This window comes from Xyrauchen texanus, chromosome 42, assembly GCF_025860055.1.
Source record: "Xyrauchen texanus isolate HMW12.3.18 chromosome 42, RBS_HiC_50CHRs, whole genome shotgun sequence".
Classification (NCBI taxonomy): domain Eukaryota; kingdom Metazoa; phylum Chordata; class Actinopteri; order Cypriniformes; family Catostomidae; genus Xyrauchen; species Xyrauchen texanus.
Window position 1 is genome coordinate 28575838 of NC_068317.1, and position 27391 is coordinate 28603228.

At 41.1% G+C, this 27391-nt stretch overlaps 1 protein-coding gene across 2 annotated transcripts in view; it reads left to right on the plus strand.

The window, feature by feature from the left end:
- Positions 1-26431, plus strand: part of LOC127635155 (epidermal growth factor receptor-like) — a 46583-nt gene extending 20152 nt beyond the window's left edge. Inside the window, exons 3-27 of one of the 2 annotated variants that reach the window (XM_052114943.1) lie at positions 860-1067; positions 3971-4096; positions 4203-4271; positions 4360-4478; positions 5003-5144; positions 6335-6451; positions 6568-6694; positions 6793-6866; positions 12634-12724; positions 14130-14332; positions 14604-14736; positions 15079-15169; positions 16567-16724; positions 16976-17014; positions 17280-17421; positions 17512-17634; positions 17942-18040; positions 18732-18917; positions 19522-19677; positions 20454-20529; positions 21201-21347; positions 21599-21696; positions 21906-22076; positions 22203-22272; positions 22886-26431. In XM_052114943.1, coding sequence (XP_051970903.1) covers positions 860-1067; positions 3971-4096; positions 4203-4271; positions 4360-4478; positions 5003-5144; positions 6335-6451; positions 6568-6694; positions 6793-6866; positions 12634-12724; positions 14130-14332; positions 14604-14736; positions 15079-15169; positions 16567-16724; positions 16976-17014; positions 17280-17421; positions 17512-17634; positions 17942-18040; positions 18732-18917; positions 19522-19677; positions 20454-20529; positions 21201-21347; positions 21599-21696; positions 21906-22076; positions 22203-22272; positions 22886-23178 — 3258 coding nt within the window. In that variant the 3' untranslated portion in view covers positions 23179-26431. The remainder of the gene's footprint in view (positions 1-859; positions 1068-3970; positions 4097-4202; positions 4272-4359; positions 4479-5002; positions 5145-6334; positions 6452-6567; positions 6695-6792; positions 6867-12633; positions 12725-14129; positions 14333-14603; positions 14737-15078; positions 15170-16566; positions 16725-16975; positions 17015-17279; positions 17422-17511; positions 17635-17941; positions 18041-18731; positions 18918-19521; positions 19678-20453; positions 20530-21200; positions 21348-21598; positions 21697-21905; positions 22077-22202; positions 22273-22885) is intronic. The other variant, XM_052114944.1, reaches the window with a different exon arrangement.
- Positions 26432-27391: the final 960 nt, after the last annotated feature.

The window sequence follows — 27391 nt, forward strand, 5'->3', positions numbered from 1 at the left end:
GGGAAAGAGGGATCCACACGCATCTGCCATGTGTGTGTTAATGTTTTGTCTTTATGTTTTAATTTTACATGAAATATAACTTTGACTGTTCAGCAGGTTCCCGCCTCCTCCTTTCCCATTTTAACTTCCCAGTTACACTGACAAACAGCAGTTTGCGCCACTCTGGGGACATTTCTACCTGAAACTAGAGCTCACATGTGCCCATATGTTCAACAAAATTTCCAGCTTTGGCCACAGATTTGAATTTAGAAGCCAGAAGCCTTTATTATGGTCACACATTATACATACATGTTTTTGCATATATACAGTGAAATTCTTTGTAATGTAATGTAATCAATGTAATCTTAGGGGGAAAATGCAGCCCCTGAAGCGTGCTCATGATTGATTAAGTGACAGGGATTACTTCCTGGTTTGCACGGAACCAGAGTGCAGGGTCAGCCAAGATACAGCACCCCTGGAGCAGATAGGGTCAAGGGCCATGCTCAAGGGAGCAACAGTGGCATCTTGGCAGGGATTTATGAATTTATGAAAGCACAGACAGATTTCAGCCAAAGATCTTTCGACCTACTGTCGCCAAATTCACAGGGAGATAAGTCTGTCATAGGTATTGCAAAAAATGTTTTTAAACATCATACATATCACTTTTGGGAAGGATAAACTGTGACAAACCAGACTGATTACAAAAAATCAGCAAGTGGATGTTGAATGTTTTGTCTACCACAATCTGTGTATGTTTTCTAAATGTCCGAACTGTACCAAAACAGCTTTCTTTCACATACTTCTTACTTCTACGCTTGTATGGAATGCAGTACATTAGGTGCAGATTTTGAGTGTTGTTTACATTTATTTCATATCACAGAGCATCGAGGAAGTCGGTGGCTACGTTCTAATAGGACTAAACTATGTGGATGTGATTCCCTTGGAAAACCTGCGCCTCATTCGCGGACATTCTCTCTTCAAGAACAAGTACGCTCTTGCTGTGATGTCAAACTATCACAGGAATGATTCTTCGGAGAATGGCAGTATCATCAGTGGACTGAGAGAACTGACACTAAGAAACCTAACAGGTATATATGACAAAATATTTTATTTTATGTCTACAGGCACCACAATGTGGCATAAGATACTGTATACACAGTGATGGGCACAAACATATGTATTTAAAATAAAAATACAAAGTACCTCAGTTTAATATATTAAAATAAAATACCAAATACTGTGTGGAAAAAAAAAATTATCAAAATATAATAAAGTATTTTGTATCTTGAAAATACACAAAATACATGTAAAATTGTCCATTCAATGAAGTATCACTATTAGGCTGAAATCTATCTGGACCTGTTCTGAATGCAAAAACATTTTGATGTACATCTGCTTAGAAACTTTTGTTTTCATTTCATCTACCTCTTCAATCAGTTAAAGACAATTATATATAAACAGGTACACGATTACAAACTTACATAGTGCAAAATGCCAAACAGCAGCCATTTCTATACGTATTTCTGTCCAGGTTACACTGCAGCCTGCTATTACTTGTGGTGAACCCTATTAAATAAATCATGAGTAAAACAGTGGGTACTTTTCTTGCTATCAAACATGGAGTAATACTTTAAACACTAGCTAGTAAATACACTAGCAGTGGCTAACACCAACAACCAATTAGCTAGCAAGACTGACTAGCTAGCACTAATGTCCAGTGCTAGTGCTAACTCTAATTTCTCTCTTTTATTCCTTCATGTTGACTGAAGGTAAATCTGAATGATGTTCCATTTTAGCTTGCTAGCTAGCAGTCTAGCTAACGATAGCAAGTGAACTTGTTAACGATAGTTAGACCAGCTCACTAGCTGGCTGCTGACTAGTTCTGTTTTCTTCATTGTTTACAGTGCACTGGCTGGCTAGAAGTATCATAGCTACCTTAATATTTTAATGGAAATTAAATAACAGTTGCTAGACATTATTGTGTTTTTTGCAACAAGTAGAATCGACCATCACATCCTCACCTTATCTTATTTTGTGTTCCATTAAACTCAGAAAGTCACATTTTCCAGCTTCCTACTAGGAAATGTCCAATGGAATGCCACTTCAAGTAGGAATTCCAACTGAGAAACTAGTGCGTAAAATTTCAACACATTTGCCCTTCAAGTGGAGTCAAGTGGAAATATCGTAATTATGAATTTCGAGCACATGAATGACCCCACAAAGTCGAATTAACGAGTAGGAAACTCTGAATTCTTGATGATAGGTCTACACTAGTTTCCAAGTTGGGATGTTGGAAGGGGTGTGTTGACATGAAAGATGATAAATAGCAATGCTTTTGCAAAATTATTTCAACTTCTGTCATTTATTTAAATAATATAAATTTGTTACTCACCCTTCAGTTTGTTTTAAGCAAATATACTTTTTTCACAGACTGTGATGAAGCATTTCTGACTTATTTAGCAGCGTAAATCTAGCAAACTTTTTTAAATTATAATTTATTTTATTTTTTAAATATTGAGTGTAAGTTTATAACATTATGCTTTGTGTTATATTACCCTAGAATTAGTTTGAATTTAAATTTAACGTAAATTAAATGAACTGGCGACCTGTCCAGGGTGTCCCCCGCCTTTCGCCCAATGTTAGCTGGGATAGGCTCCAGCCCCCCGCGACCCTGTACACAGGATAAGCGGTTGACGATGGATGGATGGATGGTAATTTAAATGAATTACCACATTTGGGAGGGGGTTTCGATTACAGCTGCTGATATAGTGACACTAAATTTGGCATCTTCTCTCATCTGACTGTCTTAATCCACCACCCTCTATATCTTTCTTCTTCTGGAGAGTAATTCCAATGTAATAGTGGATTTATTTTATTTTGCTCTTGGAGCAAATGGGGTGGTGAAAATAATATTTGCTGTGGTCTCCCATTCACCGCTGTCGATGTTTACCCTGCAGTCATTTACTTCCGCATTCCAAAACCTGGAGTGCAAAAAAGGTCTATTAATTAATAATATGTTGGAGACCATGCATTTATAAATAATTTATGTAATTTATAAGTGATGCAGGTTTATTCACTAATGTTTATTCACTGGTACAACAGAAAAAGGGCTTTTGCCGTCGCATAATTGCACAATTATTGAAGTTTGGCTTCTTCCAAATTTTGTTTCCCACATAAATGTGTGACATGTCGTAACGAATACCCGACTTGGAGGCACAAGATTCCTAGGTGCACTTGAAGGCAGCATCCAGTCTCGTCACACAAATATGTCAGTGCAACTGGTCCTGCTTGACCCACTCTGAACGGGATTCGAACCTGGGGGCGTGGGGGGGTGTATGGGGGGTGCATGCCTGAACTAGTTTATACAGGAACTCAGCAGCTTAATAAAGAGGTTGACTGGCACAAAATATTTTATATATTTTTAAAATATTTAAATATAAATCTTATTACATTTTTTTCAAAGACTTTAAAATAAAAAGTATTTTGTATTTCAAATACGTATTTCAAATACATGTATCTGAAACACTGCTCATCCCTGCATATACAATGCTGTTTCCAATCAAGACACATGATACAAAGTCACACTTTCTAATAGTTTCTAGTAGTTTTCATGGTAATGTTTCACATGTGCTGAATCCAAAAAGAAAATGGGGCACTGGCAAATCAGGTTATCCTAGGTGCTAAAAATATGAAATATTGTGTAAATTTGGTACAAATGTAATCTTTGGGATCATCTCTAGGGCCCAGAATATCATAAAGTCTTGATGGTCAGCTAGCAGTGCTTTAAAACCACTCAGAACACCTTAGCAACCACATAGTAACAGCTTGGCAACCATCCACAACACCTTATAGTTGTGGATTTTTTGGCATGGGAAAGCACCACTCATATTTTCTTCAGAAAATGTAAAAATCTGTTTTTCTTTTTCTTTTTTTCAATGACAAATGACCGGTAAACCTATATCAACCAGATTTGTTTTTTTTTTTTTGACAGAAATTCTCAAAGGTGGAGTTAAAATAGCTCATAATCCTATGCTGTGCAATGTGGAGACCATACAGTGGTTGGACATTGTAGAGGGGAAAAATGATGTGAATGTTTCGGATGGGACTGGTCCTCATTGTAAGTGTTTCAAGGTTCAGAATAAACCTTTTAAATCTAACATGATCTAACACACATATTGTGCCATTTAGATTACATAAATAATAAAAATTCTTTCACACTTCAGGCAGACGATGTGACGCGGCATGCTTCAATGGATCGTGTTGGGCTCCAGGACCAGAGAACTGCCAGACTTGTGAGTTCTACTGTATATGCAATTTTCTAAATGGTTTAAACGTGAGTGAACTAGATCATAATACATGTGTTTTTGTCTTCTCTGTTAGTAACTCGGTTAAATTGTGCTGAGCAGTGCTCACGGAGGTGCAAGGGGCCCAAACCCATGGACTGCTGTAATGAACACTGTGCTGCGGGCTGCACCGGACCCAAACCCACAGACTGTCTGGTGAGTGCTGCAGTTTCATTAGTCATATCAAATAGTTTCCTGGGTTTTGCATGGTCATAGCCCTGAAGGTAATACTTCTTGATTGTGTCGAACCTATAAAAGAATAGCTATACACTTTCAACATTTCAAATGAGAGACTTTTATGTTCATATATGTGCAGTATGCAGATGAAATTGCTGAGATTAGATTAAGAAGGCTGCAAATATACTCTAATAATTTTATTCAGTAAAGGATTTGGCGTTAAAGCACAAATAAAAATGTATGGATGTTATTGCATTAGATTACAAAATAGGGCTGGCTTTGATATAGATTTCACGATTCAATTAGATTCTGATTCACAAGCTCCTAATTCGATTCAATTCTGATTCATATGGGTGAATGCCAGTTATAACGTCCATTCTGCTAAAATATGAAAGAAATTCTCTCTCAACTAATGCTTTGATTCATTTATTGAGAGGACAATAACATTTTATCATAGTCATCTTTGCACACGCAATGTTGCTGAAATTCTAGTTTTCTTTCAGGCCTGCAGAGACTTCCAAGATGAGGGGACGTGTAAGGATGCGTGTCCTCGTCTTATGCTGTACAACCCAAACACTCACCAACTCGTTCACAACCCTGACGGGAAGTACAACTTTGGAGCCACCTGCGTGAAGAGATGCCCTTGTACGTTTGTGTGAATTTCACAAACTAAGTTAGCAGAGATCAAATCAGATAATTCAATGCATAAAAAGCTGTGGTTGTGCTCTGGGTTATTGCTTTGGTTGAAGTGTTTGCTATAAAAAGCATTAGCCTAGAGATAATAATTACAATTAGATCTACCAGTCAGGCTTGCAAATATAGGAGCAAAGACACACCCAAAAGTTATACAGAATATTTAACAGGGTGTATGTAAACAAAGAACTAAGTTCTCTATGATGTTAAGGTTTATTTTTGGTAAACAGTAAAGTATAAGCGGTAGACACACAAAAAATGTGTAGCTATTAATAAATACAATATTAATAATAAAACATTATTATTATTATGTCTTTTTTGGTTTTAAATGAACTACGATTATACTGTATTATATTATATTTATAACAAATTTATATTATATTATTTGATATTATATTATATTATTTGATATTATATTATATTATTTGATATTATATTATATTATATTATTTGATATTATATTATATTATTTGATATTATATTATATTATTTGATATTATATTATATTATATTATTTGATATTATATTATATTATTTGATATTACATTATTTGATATTATATTATATTATTTGATATTATATTATATTATTTGATATTATATTTTATTATATTATTTTATATTATATTATATTGTGCATATATTTTAAATAAATATTTTTATTTTGTTTGTTAAAATTTGTTAACAACATTATTTAACATGAACTAACAAAGAACTTTACTTTTACACCAATTATAAATCTTGGTTTAAGTTAATTTCAACATCTACTAATATTTACTAATATTTTGTTAGTTAATGCATTAAAATAAATACAGTATTTATTAAATTGTTTTTAAAAACAAATATTTTATTTTAATGTTATTCTATATAGTGTACTAATATGTATATTTTTTAAATAAAACTTTTTTAATTGAGTATATTACTGTATTATGAGCTAAAATAACCTAACAATGACCAATACATTTTTTTTTTATAAATGAACATTAAAAAAGATTAATAAATTATGTAAAAAATATATATATTGTTCATTGTTAGTTCATTATCCCTAATGCAATACTAATGTGAAACGAAACCTTATTGTAAATTGTTACCAAAAATAAAATGTATTTTATTGTCTGATTACAAACTTCTTTTCTGCTGCAGACAACTTTGTGGTGACAGATCACGATGCTTGCGTTCAAACCTGCAGTGGTAATATGCATGAAGTGGAGGAGGACGGAATAAGGAAGTGCAAAATATGTGATGGCTTGTGCCCAAAAGGTCAGTGGTTTTTATATAATTTTTTTGTGCTACACAATACAAAGATAAAACAATTGTAAATATATGTGTAATCAGTTGCGTAGCATCACATTGAAAGTATCTATATTTTTGTTTAGTATGCAATGGCCTTGGAATGGGAGCTCTTGCAAATGTCATGTCGATCAACGCGACTAACATCGATTCTTTCATAAACTGCACCAAAATAAATGGCCATATTAAAATAATGCAGACAACTTTTCAAGGGTGAGATTTGATTGACTACCTCAAAACTGAATCAGTTTCTTCTTTATGCCATATGTTTAATCTCAATGGCTTTTTTTTACACAAATATATGTTTAAAGGGACGTATTTACAAATACTTCAAGCATGGATCCTGTGAAACTCGACTATTTCAAGACAGTGAAGGAAATTTCAGGTAAACTAATGCAACTACTGAAAAGTCTTTAACAAAAGTTCCCCTTCTGTCGCTCTCTCCACGTTGTGTCAGAGAAGCGACACTAGGGGTCTCTCTTGAGCGCTGATATTCACCTCTGAACTATGAAAAAAGGCCAATGAGAGTTGGCAACCAGTATTTGCATGTCCCGCCCCCGGACATACGGGTATTTAAGCGGCGCAAATACGGGAGTTCATTCAGAAAAATTCTTCGGAGCCGATGGTCGTGTCTGCAACTGCTGCATACTACACACCGAGTTCCTGTCATCCCTCTGCTGCATAACTGTTGGATTCCACGGCGCACAACAGCGGCTTTCTCCTGTTTGCACGGCTGTGCATTCCTGCCCCTGGGCGCATCGACAGTGCAGATTTAAAAACTCTCACGAGTTTTTTCCCTAAAAGAGTGATTTTATTTAAAAGAGTAATTTCCTCTAAAAGAGCAAAACACAGCGGCGTTGAACGTCCTTTTAAGGACGCGTCTTTATAAAGATGCCCTTCCGCCCCTGTGTTGTTTCTGAATGCGGTAGAGTGCTCTCCGCTTCCGACGGCCACAGGCGCTGTCTCGTGTGTCTGGGTAGCGATCACACCGAGGCTGCGTTTGTGGATGGTTCATGTTCTCACTGCGAGAACATGACCATGACAACGTTGCGGTCGCGGCTTGCTTACAACCGTGAGCAAGCCACTCCAGCCGCCCCCCGTATTGCTCCTTCTTCCCACGGGATTGAGGACGATGCGGCTGGCGATGGAGGCGATTTGGGGATGGCTGCGGGTGCAGCTCCGCCGGGTACGCCCCCTCGGACCACCCGCGCCCCAGCACGCTCGTTGATTCCCGTCCGTGCTCGAGGCGGCGGCGACTCGCCTCACAGCCAGTCAGCCGACCCTCTTGCGATGGAAGCCGATGAGCTCGCCGCGACATCGGAGGGCGCGGCATCTGATGCAGAGGACTCCCCTGGGCTGCCGCCTTCGGGTTTGCACGCCCAGGCTGAGGCTGACGCACAGATGTCCGACATGCATTCCCGGGCAGCCAACAGCGTGGGCTTGGATTGGAACCCTCCATCCTCCCCACAGCCATCACGGCTGGATGACTGGTTCCTGGGGTCTGCGCGCCGCTCACAGCCTCGCCCCCCGGTTCCGTTTTTCCCGGAAGTGCATGATGAGCTGACGTCTTCGTGGAGAGCACCCCTCTCCACTCGTCACACCACCACAGGCTCGTCCTCCCTCGCCACCCTCGACGGCGGAGCGCGCCACGGGTACGCAGCGATTCCCCAGGTGGATAGGGCGGTTGCGATCCATCTATGCCCCGGTACCCCTACCACCTGGCGAGGTCGCCCCGTACTCCCTTCCCGGACCTGTAGAGCAACCTCCTCGCTGACAGCGAAGGCCTACAGCGCCACCGGACGCGCCGCTTCCGCCCTGCATGCCATGGCTCTTCTGCAGGTCCACCAAGCCAAGGCACTTTGCAACATGCATGGGGGTGGCCCTGATCCCGCCCTGTGAGCGACGAAGGTCACAGCGCAAGCGCTCGGGCAGGCGATGGCCACGCTAGTGGTCCAGGAATGTCAACTGTGGCTGAACATGGTCGAGATGCGTGAAGCCGACAAGACTCGCTTCCTCAACGCCCCTGTCTCCCAGTTCGGCCTCTTCGGCGACACCGTCGAGGACTTTGCCAGCAGTTCTCCACGGTAAAGAAGCAGACGGAGGCCATCTCTCACATCATGCCTCGCCGCAAGCCTGCCACACGGCCCATGCCCCGTCTGCTCGCCGAGGGCGTCCTCCCGCGGCCAGAAGACAAGCTCCTGCTCCGCCTCAACCCGGGCCCAGCTCTCAGCCCCAGCGTCGAGCAAACCGCGGGAAGCGCACGCCCCCTGTCTCACGGACCCCCTCGAGGACCCGGAAGGCTCCCAGGCGCTCCTGAGACAACGCACCCAGAGTCCAAGAAGTTAGCTCCGGAGGTGGTAAGACCGCTCCGTCCCCCGGTGGAGGGCCGGGAGGAGAATCCTTTGTTTTTTCATTTGCCGCACCCCTTAACGGGGGCTGCGGTACCCAAATTCTCAATAAAAGAGCTATTTCCTTTGTCTCTGGGGCATATGGCCCGCAAATGCCGTTCTCACGGCACTCTGCTTTCAGGCCTCAACAGTCCCGGCTCCATGGACGCGGTGTCCCCACCTTCAGCCCCACGACTGTTCCCCGGCCGGCCGGTTCAGACGAGTCCAGAGGACGCCAGCATCAGACCTCCTCCTCAGTCACGAACCCGCCCCCTGCCGGGTGCGCGGAGCAAGGTAAGTGCTTTGAGTTTATTCTCAGCACCAGAGCCTCGGGACGCCACGTTGCCTCCCGACGCCACGTTACCTGTTCCGCACCGCTGCGAAGCCCCGCCGGGTACGTCCAAAAAACCCGTCCCTTTGGTGCCCCTAGCACGGAGTTTAGAGGCGTGGCTTTCACTGCCCAACCCGTCACGCTGGCTGCACCGGACCATTCGACTCGGTTACGCAATTCAGTTTGCCAGGTCTCCGCCCCCCTTCGTGGGCATACATTTTTCCGCAGTACACGGCCAACATGCCCATTCCCTGCACAAAGAAATCGCCTCCCTTCTATTAAAGGACGCGATAGAGCCTGTCCCTCCAACCGAAACGAGGAAGGGTTTCTACAGCCCTTACTTTGTTGTACCCAAGAAAGGCGGCGGCTTACGACCGATCTTGGACCTGCGAGTTTTCAATCGGACCTTGTCCAAACTCCCGTTCAAAATGCTCACCCAGAAACAAATTCTATCTGGCGTCCGGCATCTAGATTGGTTCACAGCGGTAGACCTGAAGGACGCGTACTTCCACGTCTCAATTTGCCCTCGACATCGACCCTTCCTACGGTTCGCGTTCGACGGTCAGGCGTATCAGTACAAAGTCCTCCCCTTCGGCCTGTCTCTGTCCCCTCGCGTCTTCACGAAAGTCGCAGAGGCAGCTCTTGCCCGCTCCGAGTAGCCGGCATACGCATACTCAATTACCTCGACGACTGGCTCATACTGGCTCACTCTCGAGAGTTACTATGCGTACACAGAGACCAGGTGCTCAGGCACCTCAGCCGTTTGGGGCTTCAGGTCAACTGGGAAAAGAGCAAGCTCTCCCCAGTCCAGAGCATCTCTTTTCTCGGTCTGGAGTTAGACTCAGTCTCAATGACAGCACGTCTCTCCAACGAGCGTGCCCAGTCAGTGCTGAAATGCCTCGCTTCCTTCAAGCCAGGCGCCGTGGTCCCGCTAAAACGTTTCCAACAGCTCCTGGGGCATATGGCATCCTCCGCGGCGGCCGCGCCGCTGGGGTTGATGCATGTGAGACCACTTCAGCACTGGCTCCGGACTCGAGTCCAGAGACGAGCATGGCGCCGCGGCACGCACAACGTAAAGTTACCTCTGCCTGCCACCAGACCTTCAAACCCTGGACAGACCTTTGCTTTCTAAGGGCTGGAGTACCCTTGCAGCAGGTGTCCCGACGCGTTCTGGTCACGACCGACGCCTCCAAATTGGGTTGGGGTGCCGTGTGCAACGGGCGCGCAGCCGCAGGCCTGTGGAACCAAGGCCTGCTGCGCTGGCACATCAACTGCCTAGAGCTGCTGGCTGTTTTTCTGGCCCTGCAGAAGTTTCTTCCGTTAATTCGGCACAAACACGTCTTAGTCAGGACAGACAGCACCACGGTCGTAGCCTACATAAACCGCCAAGGCGGAGTACGCTCCCTCCACATGTCACAGCTCGCCCGTCGTCTCCTCCTATGGAGTCAGCAGCGACTGGAGTCACTGCGCGCCACTCACATCCCCGGCAACCTCAATGTGATGGCGGACGCGCTGTCAAGACAAAGCTTGCCCGGCGGAGAGTGGAGACTCCACCCCCAGTCGGTCCAGCTGATTTGGGACCGGTTTGGCAAGGCCCAGGTAGACCTGTTTGCCTCCCAAGAAACCTCCCACTGCCCGCTCTGGTATGCCCGGACAGAGGCTTCCCTCGGGGCAGATGCGCTGGCACACAGCTGGCCCACGGGGCTGCGCAAGTACGCATTTCCCCCAGTGAGCCTTCTTGCACAGGTGCTATGCAAGGTCAGGGAGGACGAGGAGCAAGTCACTCTGGTAGCCCCCTACTGGCCTACCCGGACTTGGTTTTCAGACCTCACAGTCCTCACGACAGCCCCTCCCTGGCATGTCCAGTACGTGCCTTATGTATCTACCTGGACCGCACACAGAGCACTAGACGCTCTGAGCAGCTCTTCGTCTGCTTTGGGGGACAGCAGAAAGGGAATGCTGTCTCCAAGCAGAGACTCGCCCACTGGGTTGTCGACGCCATTTCCCTGGCTTATCACACCCAGGCCGTGCCCCCCCCCTTTGCGGGTCCGAGCCCACTCCACCAGGAGTGTTGCGTCCTCATGGGCACTGGCTAGGGGCACTGCCCTAGCAGACATTTGTAGAGCAGCGGGCTGGGCAACACCGAACACTTTCGCGAGGTTCTACAATCTCCGAGTTGAGTCAGTATTGTCCCTTGTTCTCTCAGGTACCGAGCCCGTAGAACTCGGTGGCACGCCCACGATCTGACCGGGTGAATCGCTTGCATCTAGCGCCCTTCCCCCTAACCAGGGGAAACAGTGCGCCTTCATTCCCAGGAGATCTCAGGTTTGGGACACTGGTTGATTCCTCCCTAGCCCTCGTGGGTCGCAGTTCAGTGGAGGAACTCGCCGACCCAAGCCACTCGCGGGTACCGCAAGCTACCCTGCACTGGTATAGGTGCTCCACAGGTAAGGCCTCCTTCGGACTCCCCTGTGTGTAACGCCACGGTTCTGTCCCTCTGGCGAGTGGACTCCGTGCTTCCCTTAGGCAGTCACGGCTGCCTCGGTTGCCGTGCTGTATGTTCCCCCTCTATAGGCTGGATCCACCACCGCACCGACTTTTCCACATAGGCCCTAAGTCAGGCCTCTGATGGTTTTGCCACTTAAACTTGCCTCCCTCTCGGGTAGGCGTGGCCTCCGCAGGGTCTTCTCTGCCCTGAATAAGGGCTAAGACCCCCTTCCCTCAATGCGTGTAAGGGCCCGGCTTAAGTTGCTCTATGCGAGAAACATAGAGAGAAAGAGGCCCGGCCAGGCTTGGCCCGTTCCCAGGTTGGCGGCCAGCACCTTGTTCCCCCTCCAGGGTAACGATAAGGAATCCTGATGGCTTAAATGGGGCATTGGGGAAGAGTGCGTGCAGCCTGATACAGTTGGTCATCCTGCACGTAAGAATACCTGCTCCCTCCTGTATCAGCAGTTCACGTACACGGCTCAGCGCGTGGCGCTTTTATAAGTGGACCCCTAGTGTCGCTTCTCTGACACAACGTGGAGAGAGCGACAGAAGAGAACGTCTAGGTTACGTATGTAACCTCCGTTCCCTGATGGAGGAAACGAGACGTTGTGTCTCCCCTGCCACGTCGCTGAGCCGAGCCACTGTTGTGGCCGGACCATTTCCGGCTCCTCAGAAAAATCCTGAATGAACTCCCGTATTTGCGCCGCTTAAATACCCGTATGTCCGGGGGCGGGACATGCAAATACTGGTTGCCAACTCTCATTGGCCTTTTTTCATAGTTCAGAGGTGAATATCAGCGCTCAAGAGAGACCCCTAGTGTCGCTTCTCTGACACAACGTCTCGTTCCCTCCATCAGGGAACGGAGGTTACATACGTAACCTAGACGTTTTTCTTTGTCTTTTCTGTAAGGTAGATCATTATTTAGCTCTGATCTTCATTTCTTTTAGGGTTTCTGTTAATTCAAGACTGGCCTGAACATCTCAAGTCACTCAGCACCTTTGGGAATCTGGAGATCATCAGAGGAAGAACCAAACATCTGTGAGTTCCGTCTTTGGTTTGTCTGTGTGGTGCTCTGTCACATTAGATTATAGCATTATTAAAACCATAAAGTTTTTTGTATTTAATGTCTTAAGATATTGCACTAGTGGCACTAAACAGAATCACAAATATTGGTCTGGGTGGTAACATGCTGGTTGCAATTTTGGGATATTGCATAAAAAGTGCTAGATGGGATCACCAAGATGCGAATAAATATTCCAAAAGGCAAATCAAAAAATGTGTCAGTGCTTGCTTCAGCTGAAAAAAAAAATAAAAAATTGGTAAGAAAACCTGCAATGGTAACTTTAAGGGGGTTTAGATGGGCAAGGAGGAGGCGTGAACCGGCGTAATAATATAAATCATATTAAATTAAATAAACAAAAACACATATGGGGCAGCTGCCCATAATTCTCTCTCTCTCAGACTGTCGTCATCGGCCGGCTTTGTCCCTCGTGCGCCCCATCAGGCTGATTGGGGACGCGCATCGTTCCAGCCTGGACCCGCCCACCTCTGCTCTACAATATGTGACTTTGCCTCAACAAGTCACGTGAAGCCTTTATTCTCAAATTGTTTTTGTGATATTCTGATTTTGCACATAAATTATTTACATGACTAGTGCAAGTACCTCAGGGTCTTGTTCACAAGTGAGGGGACAATGGAGCGGGAGGTTGGCCGGAGAATCGGGGCAGCAGGGGCGGTATTGCACTCGCTCTATCGCACCGTTTTCGCTAAATAGAGCTGAGCCGAAAGGCAAAGCTCTCGATCTACTGGTCAATTTCTTTTCCAACCCTCACCTATGGTCATGAAGGCTGGTTCATGACTGAAAGAACTAGGTCACGAGTATAAGCAGACGAAATGGGCTTCCTCAGAAGGGTGGCGGGCTTCTCCCTTAGAGATAGGGTGAGGAGCACAGTCATCCGTGAGGAGCTCGGAGTAGAGCCGCTGCTCCTTTGCGTCGAAAGGAGTCAGTTGAGGTGGTTTGGGCATCTGATAAGGATGCCCCCTAGGCGCCTCCCTAGGGAGGTGTTTCAGGCACATCTAGCTGGGAGGAGGCCTCGGGGAAGACCCAGGACTAGGTGGAGAGATTATATCTCCACACTGGCCTGGGAACGCCTCGGGGTCCCCCAGTCAGAGCTGGTTAATGTGGCTCGGGATAGGGAAGTTTGGGGCCCCCTGCTGGAGCTGCTGCCCCTGCGACCCGACTTCGGATAAGTGGTTGGAGATGGATGGATGGATGGATGTTTCCACCTTTTAGGGGCGCCAACCTACAAATTACTTACTTATAGTTGTTTCTGCACATTAAACTGAGATAGGAGCATCCATTAAATTATATTGTATTAATTATTTACTAAATCAGCATCTGTACTTGTCTCTCTCCCTTTTTATTTCTGGTTCACAAATGCAGGGGCACCGTCAGTTTTGCTGCCTTGAATATTCCACACCTGGAGTATCTCGGCCTGCACTCGCTAAAGGAGATCAGTGATGGTGATGTTGTCATTAAGAACAACCGGCGCCTCTGTTATGTTAACGGCAGCTACTGGCAGAAGCTGTTTAGATCAGAGAAACAGTGGATACGAAATGGCAACAACGCAGCAAAGGAGAGCTGTGGTAAGGGACGTGTAGACATGTTCAACTTATGTGGCCAAAATATCCTCTAAAGACTAGAACTGTGAGACAGCCATGTTAAAACAACTTATTTTCTTTGATGGTTCATAGTCAACTACACAAACAAACCTGGTCCGTACCGGTAAGGCTGAGTTCAGGTTTCAACTTAGTTGCTGTACAGAGCACTATTGTTGCTCAGTCAACAGTGTTAGTATGCAGCGGTATGCAATAGAGCAAGTATACTGAAATAAAAGCTCTCATGTGTACTCTTCAGAGCAGCAGAACAGGACCTGTGACAGTATGTGTGGAGGGGAAGGCTGCTGGGGCCCAGGGCCGTCCATGTGTATTTCCTGTCAGCACGTCAGCCGTGAGGGGCGCTGTGTCAGTCACTGCAACCTGCTGGAAGGGTGTGTGCCAAATTTAGTTCACTGAACATCTCTTTACAGCTATTTCAACAAACACATGATGTTTTTATTACATTGTAATATTTACAACATTTGTATTTTATGAATACAAGAGAGTAGAAATAGTTGACATGTACCTGTCAAAACATTTAATGGGACAGTATAATGGGATAGTGATAGTGATCACCATTCACTTTCGTTGTATAGACAGTGTCAGTGTCAACATTCTTGTGTTTCACGGAAGACCGAAATTCTTTTGGATTTGGAACGATATGTAAATGTCGGAGTAAATGACAGAATTTTTGACATTGGCTCCTTGTGCTGATATGAACTGTTTTTTTCCAGATTGCCCCGAGATTACATGTCAGAGAACACATGTTTGGAATGTAACCCCGAATGCAAGATTCTGAACGGGACTGAAAGCTGCCATGGCCCAGTATGTCATACCATGTTTGTATAACTCGGGACAATCAGCCTTTGCCCATTTAGTATATTTATTTTAATTATAAATTGGTGCTTGCTAAGGTAATTGCTCATACTTATTGTTTGCTTATACTTAGGAATAGAGATGTATACCAACCAGAGATCGGGCGATAGTGGATTTTGCAGATACTGATAGCTACAGTGGTGGAAAAGGCGATGACCGATTAATCGGCCGATTGTTAAAAAAAACGTAGTCATTCCATACTGTGATGGGTACAGACATAGAGGCTACAAGAGTCCAAAATAAAATAAAGCCCTTGCTTCAATTTAACTTTTGTCTTTGTGTCGTCTTGGACTTACAGTGACACCTAGCGGCTTGGATGCAACATCATTTAAAATCAATAGTTTTCAGTTTCAGATGCCATTGAAGAAATTTTGTATTTACAGTCATCCATGATTACTTTAATCAGTGAGTGAAAGTGTCAATTAACAGGATGGTTACTGAGATTAAGCAAGTAGTATTCGGTTGGTCATGTGATTCTAACATGGCAGCCCCCATGTGCAGACCCTCTTTATGTAGAACAATAAAGCTTTATAAAGTTGCTCACATGACTGGAGTCTTCATTTAAATGTGAGTGCTCATGATTTCCTACATATACTGCAAAATTACAATGCATGTCTTTCAGAAATTAAACTTTTTTAATGAGGAAAAAATACTGAGTGCACCTTTTATCAAAATAACAAAATATGCATTGAAGTGTGGATAAAAATGTAAATGAAGATTGTAAATGATGAAAAATGTAGGTCTCTTATTGCCTCTGTAGAACCAAGACTTTATAACCGTAGAATCCTCAAGAAACCAGCCAGAGAGGAATTAAAAAAATTAAAACAATTAAACTATCAGCAACTATCGCCATAGATTTTCTGTTCAAAAATAGACTATCGACTCTAATTAATCGGTAAAACCGATATATCGGTCTACCTCTAATACAAACCCTAAATATTAGACTTTGGTGCGTAACTTATCCATGATTATACCCTAAATTGTGTGGCTAGTTAAGGAGAGGTTTGTTAGAACTTTTCTAAACAACTAGACTTATGATTTTAGCCTGGCAGATTGTAATACAGACCAAAAAACAAAAACCTATGGAATTAAAGTAGGGCCTGAGCCCTATTTAGGCACTAGAATATAATGAGCTGTTTTAACTTGGGCCAGTAAGCAACTACCAAGCAATGCCCTAGCAACTAAACCCACAAAGCCCTAGCATCGTAGCAGAGAGATTTACATGGGCAAGCACCACTCACATCTTCTTTTAGAATTGAATCATGTAAACCATAAATGGCAAGGCATCAGGCTTATAAAATGGGTTACAATGCATATGTTTTTCTCTCTGTTTTTCCCAATTCTAGGGAGCTGATCAGTGTACTGAGTGTGCTCACTTCAAAGATGGGCCACACTGCGTTGCTCTGTGTGCCCAAGGCGTGCCAGGCCTTAATAACCGACATGTTTGGACGTACGCAGACAAAAAACGACAGTGCCAGCTGTGTCATGCAAACTGTACCCAAGGGTAGGAACAGCTTAAACCTGGTATCAAAAAAACAACATTTCATCCTCTCAGATGATAACAATTATGACAATGTTTATATATATATATATATATATATATATATATATATATATATATATATATATATATATATAAACAATATTGATATAGCTTTGTAGTAAATGCAATCCAGTTATAGGTATAGGGTACGTGGTATATGGTAACGGCGCATTTAAAAATGAACTATTTTTATCATGTTTATGTTTCTTTAGGTGCAGTGGACCAGGACTGGAGGGTTGTGAACCTAAAGGGTACGGCAGTTTACGAGTTATTGTTAGTAGACGTTATAATTTAATTAAGTAATAACTTATTCGTGTCATGATCTCGGGTGACTTTTTCCACTGAATTAAAGTGAACATGAAATCAGAATTCATCCTGTTTACTTTTTCAATGCACATGGTGCTCTCAAGGGGGAACTTGACATTAAGCCTTCTTCACAATGGAAGTTAAATGGGTCATGAGTGCCTTTTTATGTTGACTTTAAGCTGAAAATTGAAATACATTATTTATCTCTAGTTCTCACATCCCTGTGGTGGCAGCTGGCGTAGTCGGTGGGATGCTTCTGATCATGGTCCTCCTCCTCTTCATCTTCGTCATCTTCCGCAGACGATACATCCGGCGGAAGAGAACCCTACGGCGCCTCCTACAGGAGAGAGAGGTGGGTAACCACATGCCTTTATGCGGATACAAAATCTGTTACATATCATTCATGGCGCACCGACTGAACCATATTTATGCCATTCTTCAGTTGGTCGAACCTCTGACTCCCAGTGGTGAAGCACCCAATCAGGCTCTCCTACGCATCCTAAAGGAAACAGAATTTAAGAAAATCAAAGTTCTTGGGTCTGGAGCATTTGGCACTGTCTTTAAGGTACAAACAAACTAAAGTTAAGTTTTGTAGTGTAACACATTCCTGGTCATATTGTGCACTATTCATTTGTGCACGTTATTCCAAACAAGTCCAATTCTTATTTTTCAAACATTTAATTTTTTTTTTTTTTACTTTTATAGATCCCAAAGTATCGCCCTACATTTTTTGTATCGTTGAGTGTCTTGTGTCTATTTACTGAAGTGAAATAGGTTGCAAATGCTGTTTCGTGTTAACTTAAAATTTCCTCAGACAACATTACAGATTTACAAATATTTTCAAAATGGTAACTTAAATGTCTCTTTCTTAGGGTTTGTGGATCCCTGAAGGTGAGGATGTGAAAATTCCTGTTGCTATCAAAGTTTTGAGGGAGATGACGTCTCCCAAAGCTAACAAAGAGATTTTGGATGTGAGTATTATGCCATTGTAAAAGATTTTGGAAATTAGATTAATAAATTGATGAATGACCATCATGTAACATTTGTGGCACAGCTTTTCTAATTAAGAGCAAAATAGACTATATAGAGCACTATGGTGCCATTAAAGAGCACTATAGACCAGTATTGTAGTCAAGACTAGAAACACCAAGACCCAAACTAGGCCCCTCGAGTTTCCCCTCCTTGTATTCAACATTTCCAGTTTTCCAGAAAACACGATATTCCTCAGAAATGACTTTTATAAATAACTTTCAGTTTTTAAGAACAGACCAAGGATATATTTATGTGGTCGTGTGTGGCAAAAACCAGACTACAAGATCAAGACTCCTCTAGATTGACTGTTTTAAAGACTGGAAATGGTTAACATTGGTCCCAAAACATGACATATACTTTACAGTACAAGCCCATACAGAAGACTTTCTGGGGCAGTGGTGGCTCAGTGGTTGAGGCTCAGGGTTACTGACCAGAAGGTTGGGGTTTAAACCCCAGTACCACCAAGATGCCACTGTTGGGCCCTTGAGCAAGGCACTTAACTGCAGGTTGCTCCGGGGGGGATTGTCCCTGTAATAATTGCACTGTAAGTCGCTTTGGATAAAAGCGTCTGCCAAATGCATAAATGTAAATGTAAATTTTGATGGTATTGTTTTCATCATTGGTTTTTAGGAGGCCTATGTGATGGCCAGTGTTGATCACTCTCATGTATGTCGACTGTTGGGAATATGCCTCACGTCCAACATCCAACTCATAACCCAGATTATGCCGTTTGGCTGCCTGCTGGATTACGTTCGAGAGAATAAAGACAATATCGGTTCACAAACACTGTTAAACTGGTGCGTGCAGATTGCCAAGGTGAGTTCAAAGTCTCGTTTTGAAAAAATGGACCCTCAATATACAGAAATACATGGTTATTTGCAACTTTTTTTTTTCCAGTGTTAAAATACTTTCTCATATCTTGATATGAAGAGAGCATTGTAAGTAAGCCATTTGTGGGTTGATTTCTCTGAAAAGTGCTTAAAACGTTGACTTAACCAATGGAGTGAGATTATAGCCATCGTTTGAAAATGGTCATTTATGTCATTCATAAATGGCGCTTAAATTACACACTTTTATTCATTTTAACCAACATGGATATATATATATATATTTTTTTTTTGTATATATATATAAAATAGTAATTGTATTTGAGTCCACAGTATAAGTCTTGCAGTAGCCCCCCTAAACACAAAGTATAAATAAGTGCATAAATAAATATTTATGTGTGAAATATTATGTATAAATAAATTACTAGCACCTGCTCCCACAACAGCCATAAACCTCATAAATATATTCACTACATTTCCTCCTGAAAATAGCAAAACAGCAATTTTGGAAGTGCTGAGGCCCGGGCAATTACCTTTAATTGAATGCACACTGCATTCATTGGCATCTTTGCATTTCTTGGGAATTTCAACAGGGAATGAACTACTTAGAGGAACGTCGCCTGGTCCATCGTGATTTAGCGGCCAGGAATGTGCTGGTGAAGACTCCTAACCATGTGAAGATCACTGATTTTGGCCTGGCCAGACTGCTGGGTGCAGAAGAGAAAGAATACCATTCTGATGGAGGGAAAGTAGGTTACTTAAAAACAATCCACTGATTTACTGCAAAACCACACAAACATCTTAGGCCATGTTGACAATGAATGAATTAATTGCACATTCATTTAGCTTTGTTTACAGCTCTCATTCACACTGGAACGGCACTGAATACAGAGACATTAGAAAAGCATACTTGGAAAACGATGAGCTTATGGATCTAAAACCGAGTTTTACTTAGTGTGAACGTGGCCTTAATCACTGTAGTATTTGAATTATTGATGATTTGAAATCAGATTGAAAACAGATCTTGTAGTTTTAATACACACAGTGTTAATATACAGTATTGTGGCATTGGGGGGCGTGGTCATGTGTCGGTCTGCGGGAGAGAGAGAGTGGTAAGGCTCGTCACCTGGTTCATAACTGTCTCTAACACCTGCCTAGTGAGGTATAGGCGAGTATAGGTGGAGGGAGATTAAAAGGCATGCCAGAGCACAGAGAGGGGGAGAGAGTACCCAGGAAGCTCACCAAACCAACTTAAAGTAACTCTCTTTGGTTTGGTGAGCTTCTTGGGTACTCTCTCCCCCTCTCTGTGCTCTGGCATACCTTTTAAGTCTCCCTCCACCATCACTATAATGAGAGACAGGTGTTAGAGACAGTTATGAACCAGGTGACGAGCCTTACCACTCTCTCTCTCCCGCAGACCGATGCATGACCACGCCCCCCCAATGCCACAAGTATATTGATATTTAAACAAGATTCTTTTAAATAACGAATGAATCATTGCTGCCTTTTCATATATGTTTTTTAGGTGCCTATAAAGTGGATGGCACTAGAGTCTATTCTTCACTGGACGTACACTCACCAAAGTGACGTTTGGAGTTATGGTCAGTGCTTATCACTATATATTATATAGCACACTGCATTTACTATTTGTTCTATCAAAGTTTATGGAAAATAGCAAATAAAAAACAAAAAGCAAAAATCTGGGTTACAGTGAGGTACTTAAATTGGAAGTGAATGGGGGAAAATTTTTAATGTTAAAATACTCACTTTTTCAAAAGCATAGCCACAAGACATAAATAATATTTATGTAAACGTGATTTTATTGCAATAACATCATTAACTAGCCTTTTCTGTGTAAAGTTATAGCCAAGTTTACAACTTCGTTGCCATGACAATATAATGTCAACAAACCCTAAATTACTGTAAAAATGGCAATTTAAACAAATTTACAGCTCAAATAATACATGAGTTTTAACAGAAGAATTAATGTAAGTGCTTTTATAAAATTATAAGCTTCACATTTCTGTGTTTAAACCCTCCAACAATTGACCCCATTCTCTTCCACTGAAAGTGTCTCTCTGTAACCTTGCAAGACAAAATTCATTTTGGTGTTAATCAATGCCACAAATGCTGTCGATTGAGCCTAACTTGTATTGAACCTGGAATATTCCTTTAATGGCAATTATAGCTTTATTGAATAACCATCAATCATGTTGGTGTTTTTATGATTTTTAAGCATGAGATGGATCTCATTCCTTGTGGTTATCTTCAGGGGTCACTGTGTGGGAGTTGATGACATTTGGATCCAAACCATATGACGGAATCCCAGCAAGTGAGATCGCAGATATTCTGGAGAAGGGAGAGCGTTTACCGCAGCCTTCTATTTGCACTATAGATGTGTACATGATCATGGTCAAATGTGAGTGGTTGGCCATACTGTATATATAAGAACAAATTGTGGTTATAAAACAGGTATTACAAACTTGGAGATAACTTTGAAAAACCAGTTAAACCGTTTAAGATGAAATCCAAAACAAAGACGTGTTCTATCTGGTTTCTGGAAAACTAGCTATTTATGCACCTAGAAGTATACAAAGCCTCTAAATTATTAGCACTACCACAAATACTATTGTACTATATGTGTATATATATATATATTGTTCCATTCAGGTTGGATGATAGATGCGGACAGCAGACCTCACTTTCGGGAACTTATATCCGAGTTCTCAAAAATGGCTCGAGATCCATCTCGCTACCTTGTCATTCAGGTGAATTACCAATGCATTTTGAAATTATTTTCTCAATAAAGTATGTGAATCACTCAACCACTTCAAATGACATTCAAATCTGTTATTATTCCTATTTTATCAGTTTAAAACTAATTTAACAAACATTTGCCAATCATCCTGGTCGAAGGGAAGATTAGTTGTTTTTCGTTAGAATTACAGTAGACATTTTAATTTGGCTATGTTCACAGGGTGACGAGCACATGCACCAGCCCAGCCCGACAGATTCTACGTTCTACAGGTCCCTAATCAGTACAGAAGATATGGATGGTGTTGTGGATGCAGAGGAGTACCTGCTACCCAACAAAAGATTCTTCAATGGATCTCAACGAGCCGAGTCTCAATGTCACAATGCAACAACAGTCAGTATCTCTTCTTTAGGCCTATACACTACATGGAATAATAATATTTGAAGTGTTTCTGAGTTTATATCTAGACCTAACATGTTGCAACATTATTAATTCATCTTTTGTTTGTGATGTTTTTAGGATGACTACACAAACAGACTGATTTTGCGCTACATTACGGATCCAACACAGAAAGACATCATGTTGCCAGGTAATATGATTGTCATGTCAGGTTTAAAAATGATATATGTAACCAAACTGAAGCAAAAACCTTGATACATTTGATTTAATGTCCCAAAGAATACTTAGATACTATTTTCTTATATGGGTAGCGGAGGCATAAGATTTTTTTAATCAACTTCAGAATGTTATGTTAAAATGTTAAATGTATATGATTGTATAAGGAAAAGTGTATATTCGAGGTCCTGTAACTGGTCACCATTTCTGTTTATATATATATATTAGGGCTGTCAATCGATTAACATTTTAAATCGAATTAATTACATGGTGTCCCGATTAATTAATCGCATTTAATTGCATATACAAATATTTGCTGAGAAAGCCCCTCATGTAATATATAGAATTTAATATCATATAATGATGAAATAATTATACATAGTTATCTTTAAATATTTGAAAATTATATGTGTGTGTGTGTGTGTGTATATATATATATATATATATATATATATACACACACACAGTATATCTGTAATCTAAAACAAATACATTTTTTATATATACAGTATAATATATTTTTGATAATTCTATATGTAAGATGCATTACAGTCTCATTAGCATACATTATCTTCTCTTTCACACAGAATACATGAACCAAGATGTTACCACTCCGAGCAATATGATAAACCCAAACTACGAGAGAGATGGAGAGGTGGAGAATGGCTACATCGACACCTACGGCAGTAAACCAGAGGGGCCGGAGTACCTGAACACTGCCTGTGCTACTCTCCCCTGCTCCCCATGTCCTCATCTCGACAACCCAGATTACCAGCAGACCTTTCTGCCCTCTCCCGACACCAGTGTTCTTTTCCTGCCCGCAGCAGAGAACTTTAGGTACCTTGGGCTCAGCACAGCACTACAGTCCCATGTGCGTTAAACAGGGAAATAAATTATGAATTGCACTGCTTGAAATTCTGACAGTCCACACAACATGTGTTCATATTGCAGCTACTGTGAGAAAATCAACAAGTCTGAATTTACACGTCGTTGTGAGGACGTTATTCAAAATATGCTTGAAGCCAACTGCAGTAATTAATTTGTTCTTATAAGGAGGTGTGGTTGTTTAGACATTAAGCTGTGAGTATTGTGTTGAATGTTAAGCCAGAATCCATTTCAATATTTTTAATAGCTTTTAATAGTTAGGGTCATTTATAATGTGAGTAATACACTGCAAAGTATGATAAAAATAGGACGTGGGATATTAAGTGTTGTTTACACAGAAATCTTAAAGGAATATTCCGGGTTCAATACAAAGTTAAGGTCAATTAACAGCATTTGTGGAATAATGTTGATTAACACAAAAATGTATATAGACTTACATTTATGCATTTGGCAGACGCTTTTATCCAAAGCGACTTACAGTGCACTTATTACAGGGACAATCCCCCCGGAGCAACCTGGAGTTAAGTGCCTTACTCAAGGACACAATGGTGGTGGCTGTGGGGATCGAACCAGTGACCTTCTGATTAACAGTTATGTGCTTTAGCCCACTACGCCACTACCACTCACACTTGTCCCTAAAAGAAAGAATCTGGGTTACAGTGAGGCACTTACAATGGAGGTGATTGGGACCAATCTGTAAACGTTCAAAATACTCTGTTTCAAAGGTATAGCCAAAAGATTTAAACAATATGCGTTAACATGATATTAGTGTGATAAAATCACTTACTGACCTTTTCTGTGTAAAGTTACATCCAATTTTACAACTCTGTTGCCATGACGACATAAAGCCGTAATCCCACAATAAACCCGGAATATTCTTTTAACAAAATGTAGTGATGTTTATGCTTAAAACAAGAAAAACTATTTCCAACGGGATATGAAAAATGTGGAAACCCTCACTAAATTTAGTTTGATTTCTCTGTAGATTAAACTTATTATCTAGCATAATTTTGCTTCTGAAAATAGCCTACGTCTTGTTTTAAGGATGTTTACCTATGTTTGCTGGAAAACAGAACAGAATTAATAGGTGAGGAAATACTTTTTTTGCCTTTAATGAATGTTGTCTTTAGAAATAGCAGAACTTAATTTATTGAAGCAGGATCCCAAGAGAGACTCTAATGACATAATTAACACATGTTTGGTTTCTTTTATAAAGGGTATTCTTGACAATTGTTCCATAATATGTACCTGTGAAAGAACATGATATTATCAGTTTAAGAATACACTTTAAACTGCATACTTGTAAATACATCAATATAAATTGGAATATCAACAGTTAGAAAATGTAAACATGTCCACAAAACCTAAAATACATTTATTTATAGGCCACACAATACATACTGTAAATGCAAACCCTGATCGTACACTTGGACTGCACTTAATGGAAAGATCTGCATGACAAAAATAAATCTTTCATATTACTGGTGACCACCGTACACATTTGGTTTTAATAATTCACAAACTGGGGCCTTGAAACACTCTACACTAACCTTCAACTAACAATGGAGGGGGGGAAAGCCTTTTTGATGTTGCATTTTTAACCTAAAAAGCTCCTTCAGTACGTTTTCATCCTGATTTATAGAGCGGAGTTGACAAATCAGACCGCTTGTTTCCCTGCTAGTATGCACTTCTCATACAAATGACTCATAAATGTCAGAATTACAAATAACAGGCCATTCTAAAATTTTGAACTCCTGCAGGATCCAACTTGAAGGTTATTGAAGGTTCTTACTGAGTTTCTTCAGTTGATTTTTACAAGGCAATGAATTATAAAATGTTCAGAAAATGCTGAATATATTCAAAAAGTACTTTTGAATCACATTTTTGGATAGTCGACATTTGGAGAGTGTCCTGCAGGGTGACACGTACACTTTAGATTCATTTTATTATTATAATGCACTTTTAGAACGTTTATAATGTGATTTAGAAGAGTGAGAAAAGAACTGTTGACCTGCAACAGCACCAAAATCATAAATGTATTTGTTGTACATATGTGTACATTTTAACCTCGCATTTTGATGTTTACAAAAAAGTTGATATCCATTTATTTCTCAACTACACTTTTGCAAATTGTTGTATTTTAAACAACAAACCAAACAAAACACTGTATTTAAATGCAACATAAATGACAGTGAAATCTGATCCAATTTGGTTTGCATCCCATTTGAGATGATAAAGAAGTCAGCATCAATTTAGTATGTAAATGTACTAATATTTCAAGTTGCACAAGTATACTGTACTTTTCTGTAGAAAGCACCTGTGAATGTCAATCTTTTTGTCCGATCCTACATGTAGGAATTTAGGAATGTAATTATGGTTTAATTCTGTATGGATTCTTTGTTACATGGCAGTGTTATTAAATTGTGTTGAAATGTGAAAATGCAGCCTTGTGAATTGGAACCAATTCCATAAACCTGTTTAGAAACACCCCTTGGCACAATGTCTATGATGTAAGATAACCCAAGGAAGTGTAATTTGACAGAATGCAGTAGCAAGTTTCCAGTAGCATACATAAACATCTAATTACCAATCCTAAAAGATTTGTGGTTGGTATTGTTGATTCATTTCTGAGTATTATAACCATGCCATATAACTACTGTTGAGTTTCCGCATGTTTCAAATAATAGCCTCGACTTGCTCCAGTAGCCTAGTCTGTAACGTTGTAATTTTCTTTGCTGTAAGTTGAAAAACCTGCATATAAAGGAATAAATAATATTAACATAATATGTATTACACTGTAAAAGCTAGACATTTCTTTTTAAATTATATACACAATCAACATTCACATACAGAAGTTGAGCACTATGTTGTGAGGTGGCCTAAGCACATGCTTAATTAAAATTGGCCGATATTATTATTTGTCCATTCTAAGACCAATTTGTAAATACTGTATCATTCAAGACACTATTGCAAACTTCATGGTTGAAACAAGTTCATAATCTCTTCTAAGACACATCAAAACTGGATTCTTTCAAGTGTTTGTGGATGAAAGCTTCACATTTTGATACTTGTTGGTATTTAGAAATACCGTGATGCAGTTTCTTCCAGGCTTCAACCATCAATTGATCTGGCAGGAGAGTTTGGCACATTCCCAGACCGACATTTCGCTCACCAGAACTTCATACAGTGGCTGGTGTCATCAAAGCGTTCGCTCCAAATACTTGTTTAAAGAAGGTCACATGCTCCTCACAATGTTCTCCTGAAACAGGAAGATTATGTCAGAGAAAGTCCACTCATAGAACATCATGTGTGGAGGCAATTTGGTAATGTAGTGCTGTTTCAGCCGGAGTAAAAGGATTAGATTGCAGTTTTATTCCATGTCATATTTCTACACTTGTACATTTGATATGTGAACAAGGACTCTGCACCATTTAACAGCTATTTTAACATCCTACTACCTTGACGTACCTTGGTTAAAACCAGGAAAACCACGTAATCTCATGTTCCTCTCAACGAAGTGGAAGATGGTTTAAAACAACATGGTGTCATTTGACTGGCGTGCAGCATCCAGACATTTTCTAGCATAGACATTGCTGTAGCCACCGACACTCCGAATGAAACACAGAGCTCCAAGAACCTGCTGCTTGGACAAAAGAACCTCCACGATGTCATCATTATCTGTGGAGAGCCTCTGACACACACACACACACACACACACACACACACACACACACACCCCTAGATCAATACTGATTGCCAAAGAATAAAAAAAAAAGATCCGGTAGTAGCTAGTTTAATAAGACAGCATTTTAATCCCACATTAAAAAATAATAATATATACATTTCTAGAATAAAAATTGTTACATTAGGAGAATGAAAATATTCGTTTTTAAATAATCTAGTTTGGCCTTTTTGGAGAACAAAGTCATAATGTTTCAAGAGTAATGTTCCATTATGAGATTAAAGTAGTAATATAATGAGACTTAAGTCAGAATGAGTATTTTCATTTAAAATATTGCGTAAATAAGAAATTAAAGAAATGAAAAATTATGTAGTAAATACAAATTATTTTAAGGTACATATTGTTAAGAAACAATAATTTAGTTAAATGATACTTTAGGATAGGCTTTCCGAAAAATAAATTATCTATGGACGTATTTTAATGACAACTGGTACAAAAAAAGCATGTTTATTTGCACTAATTGGAA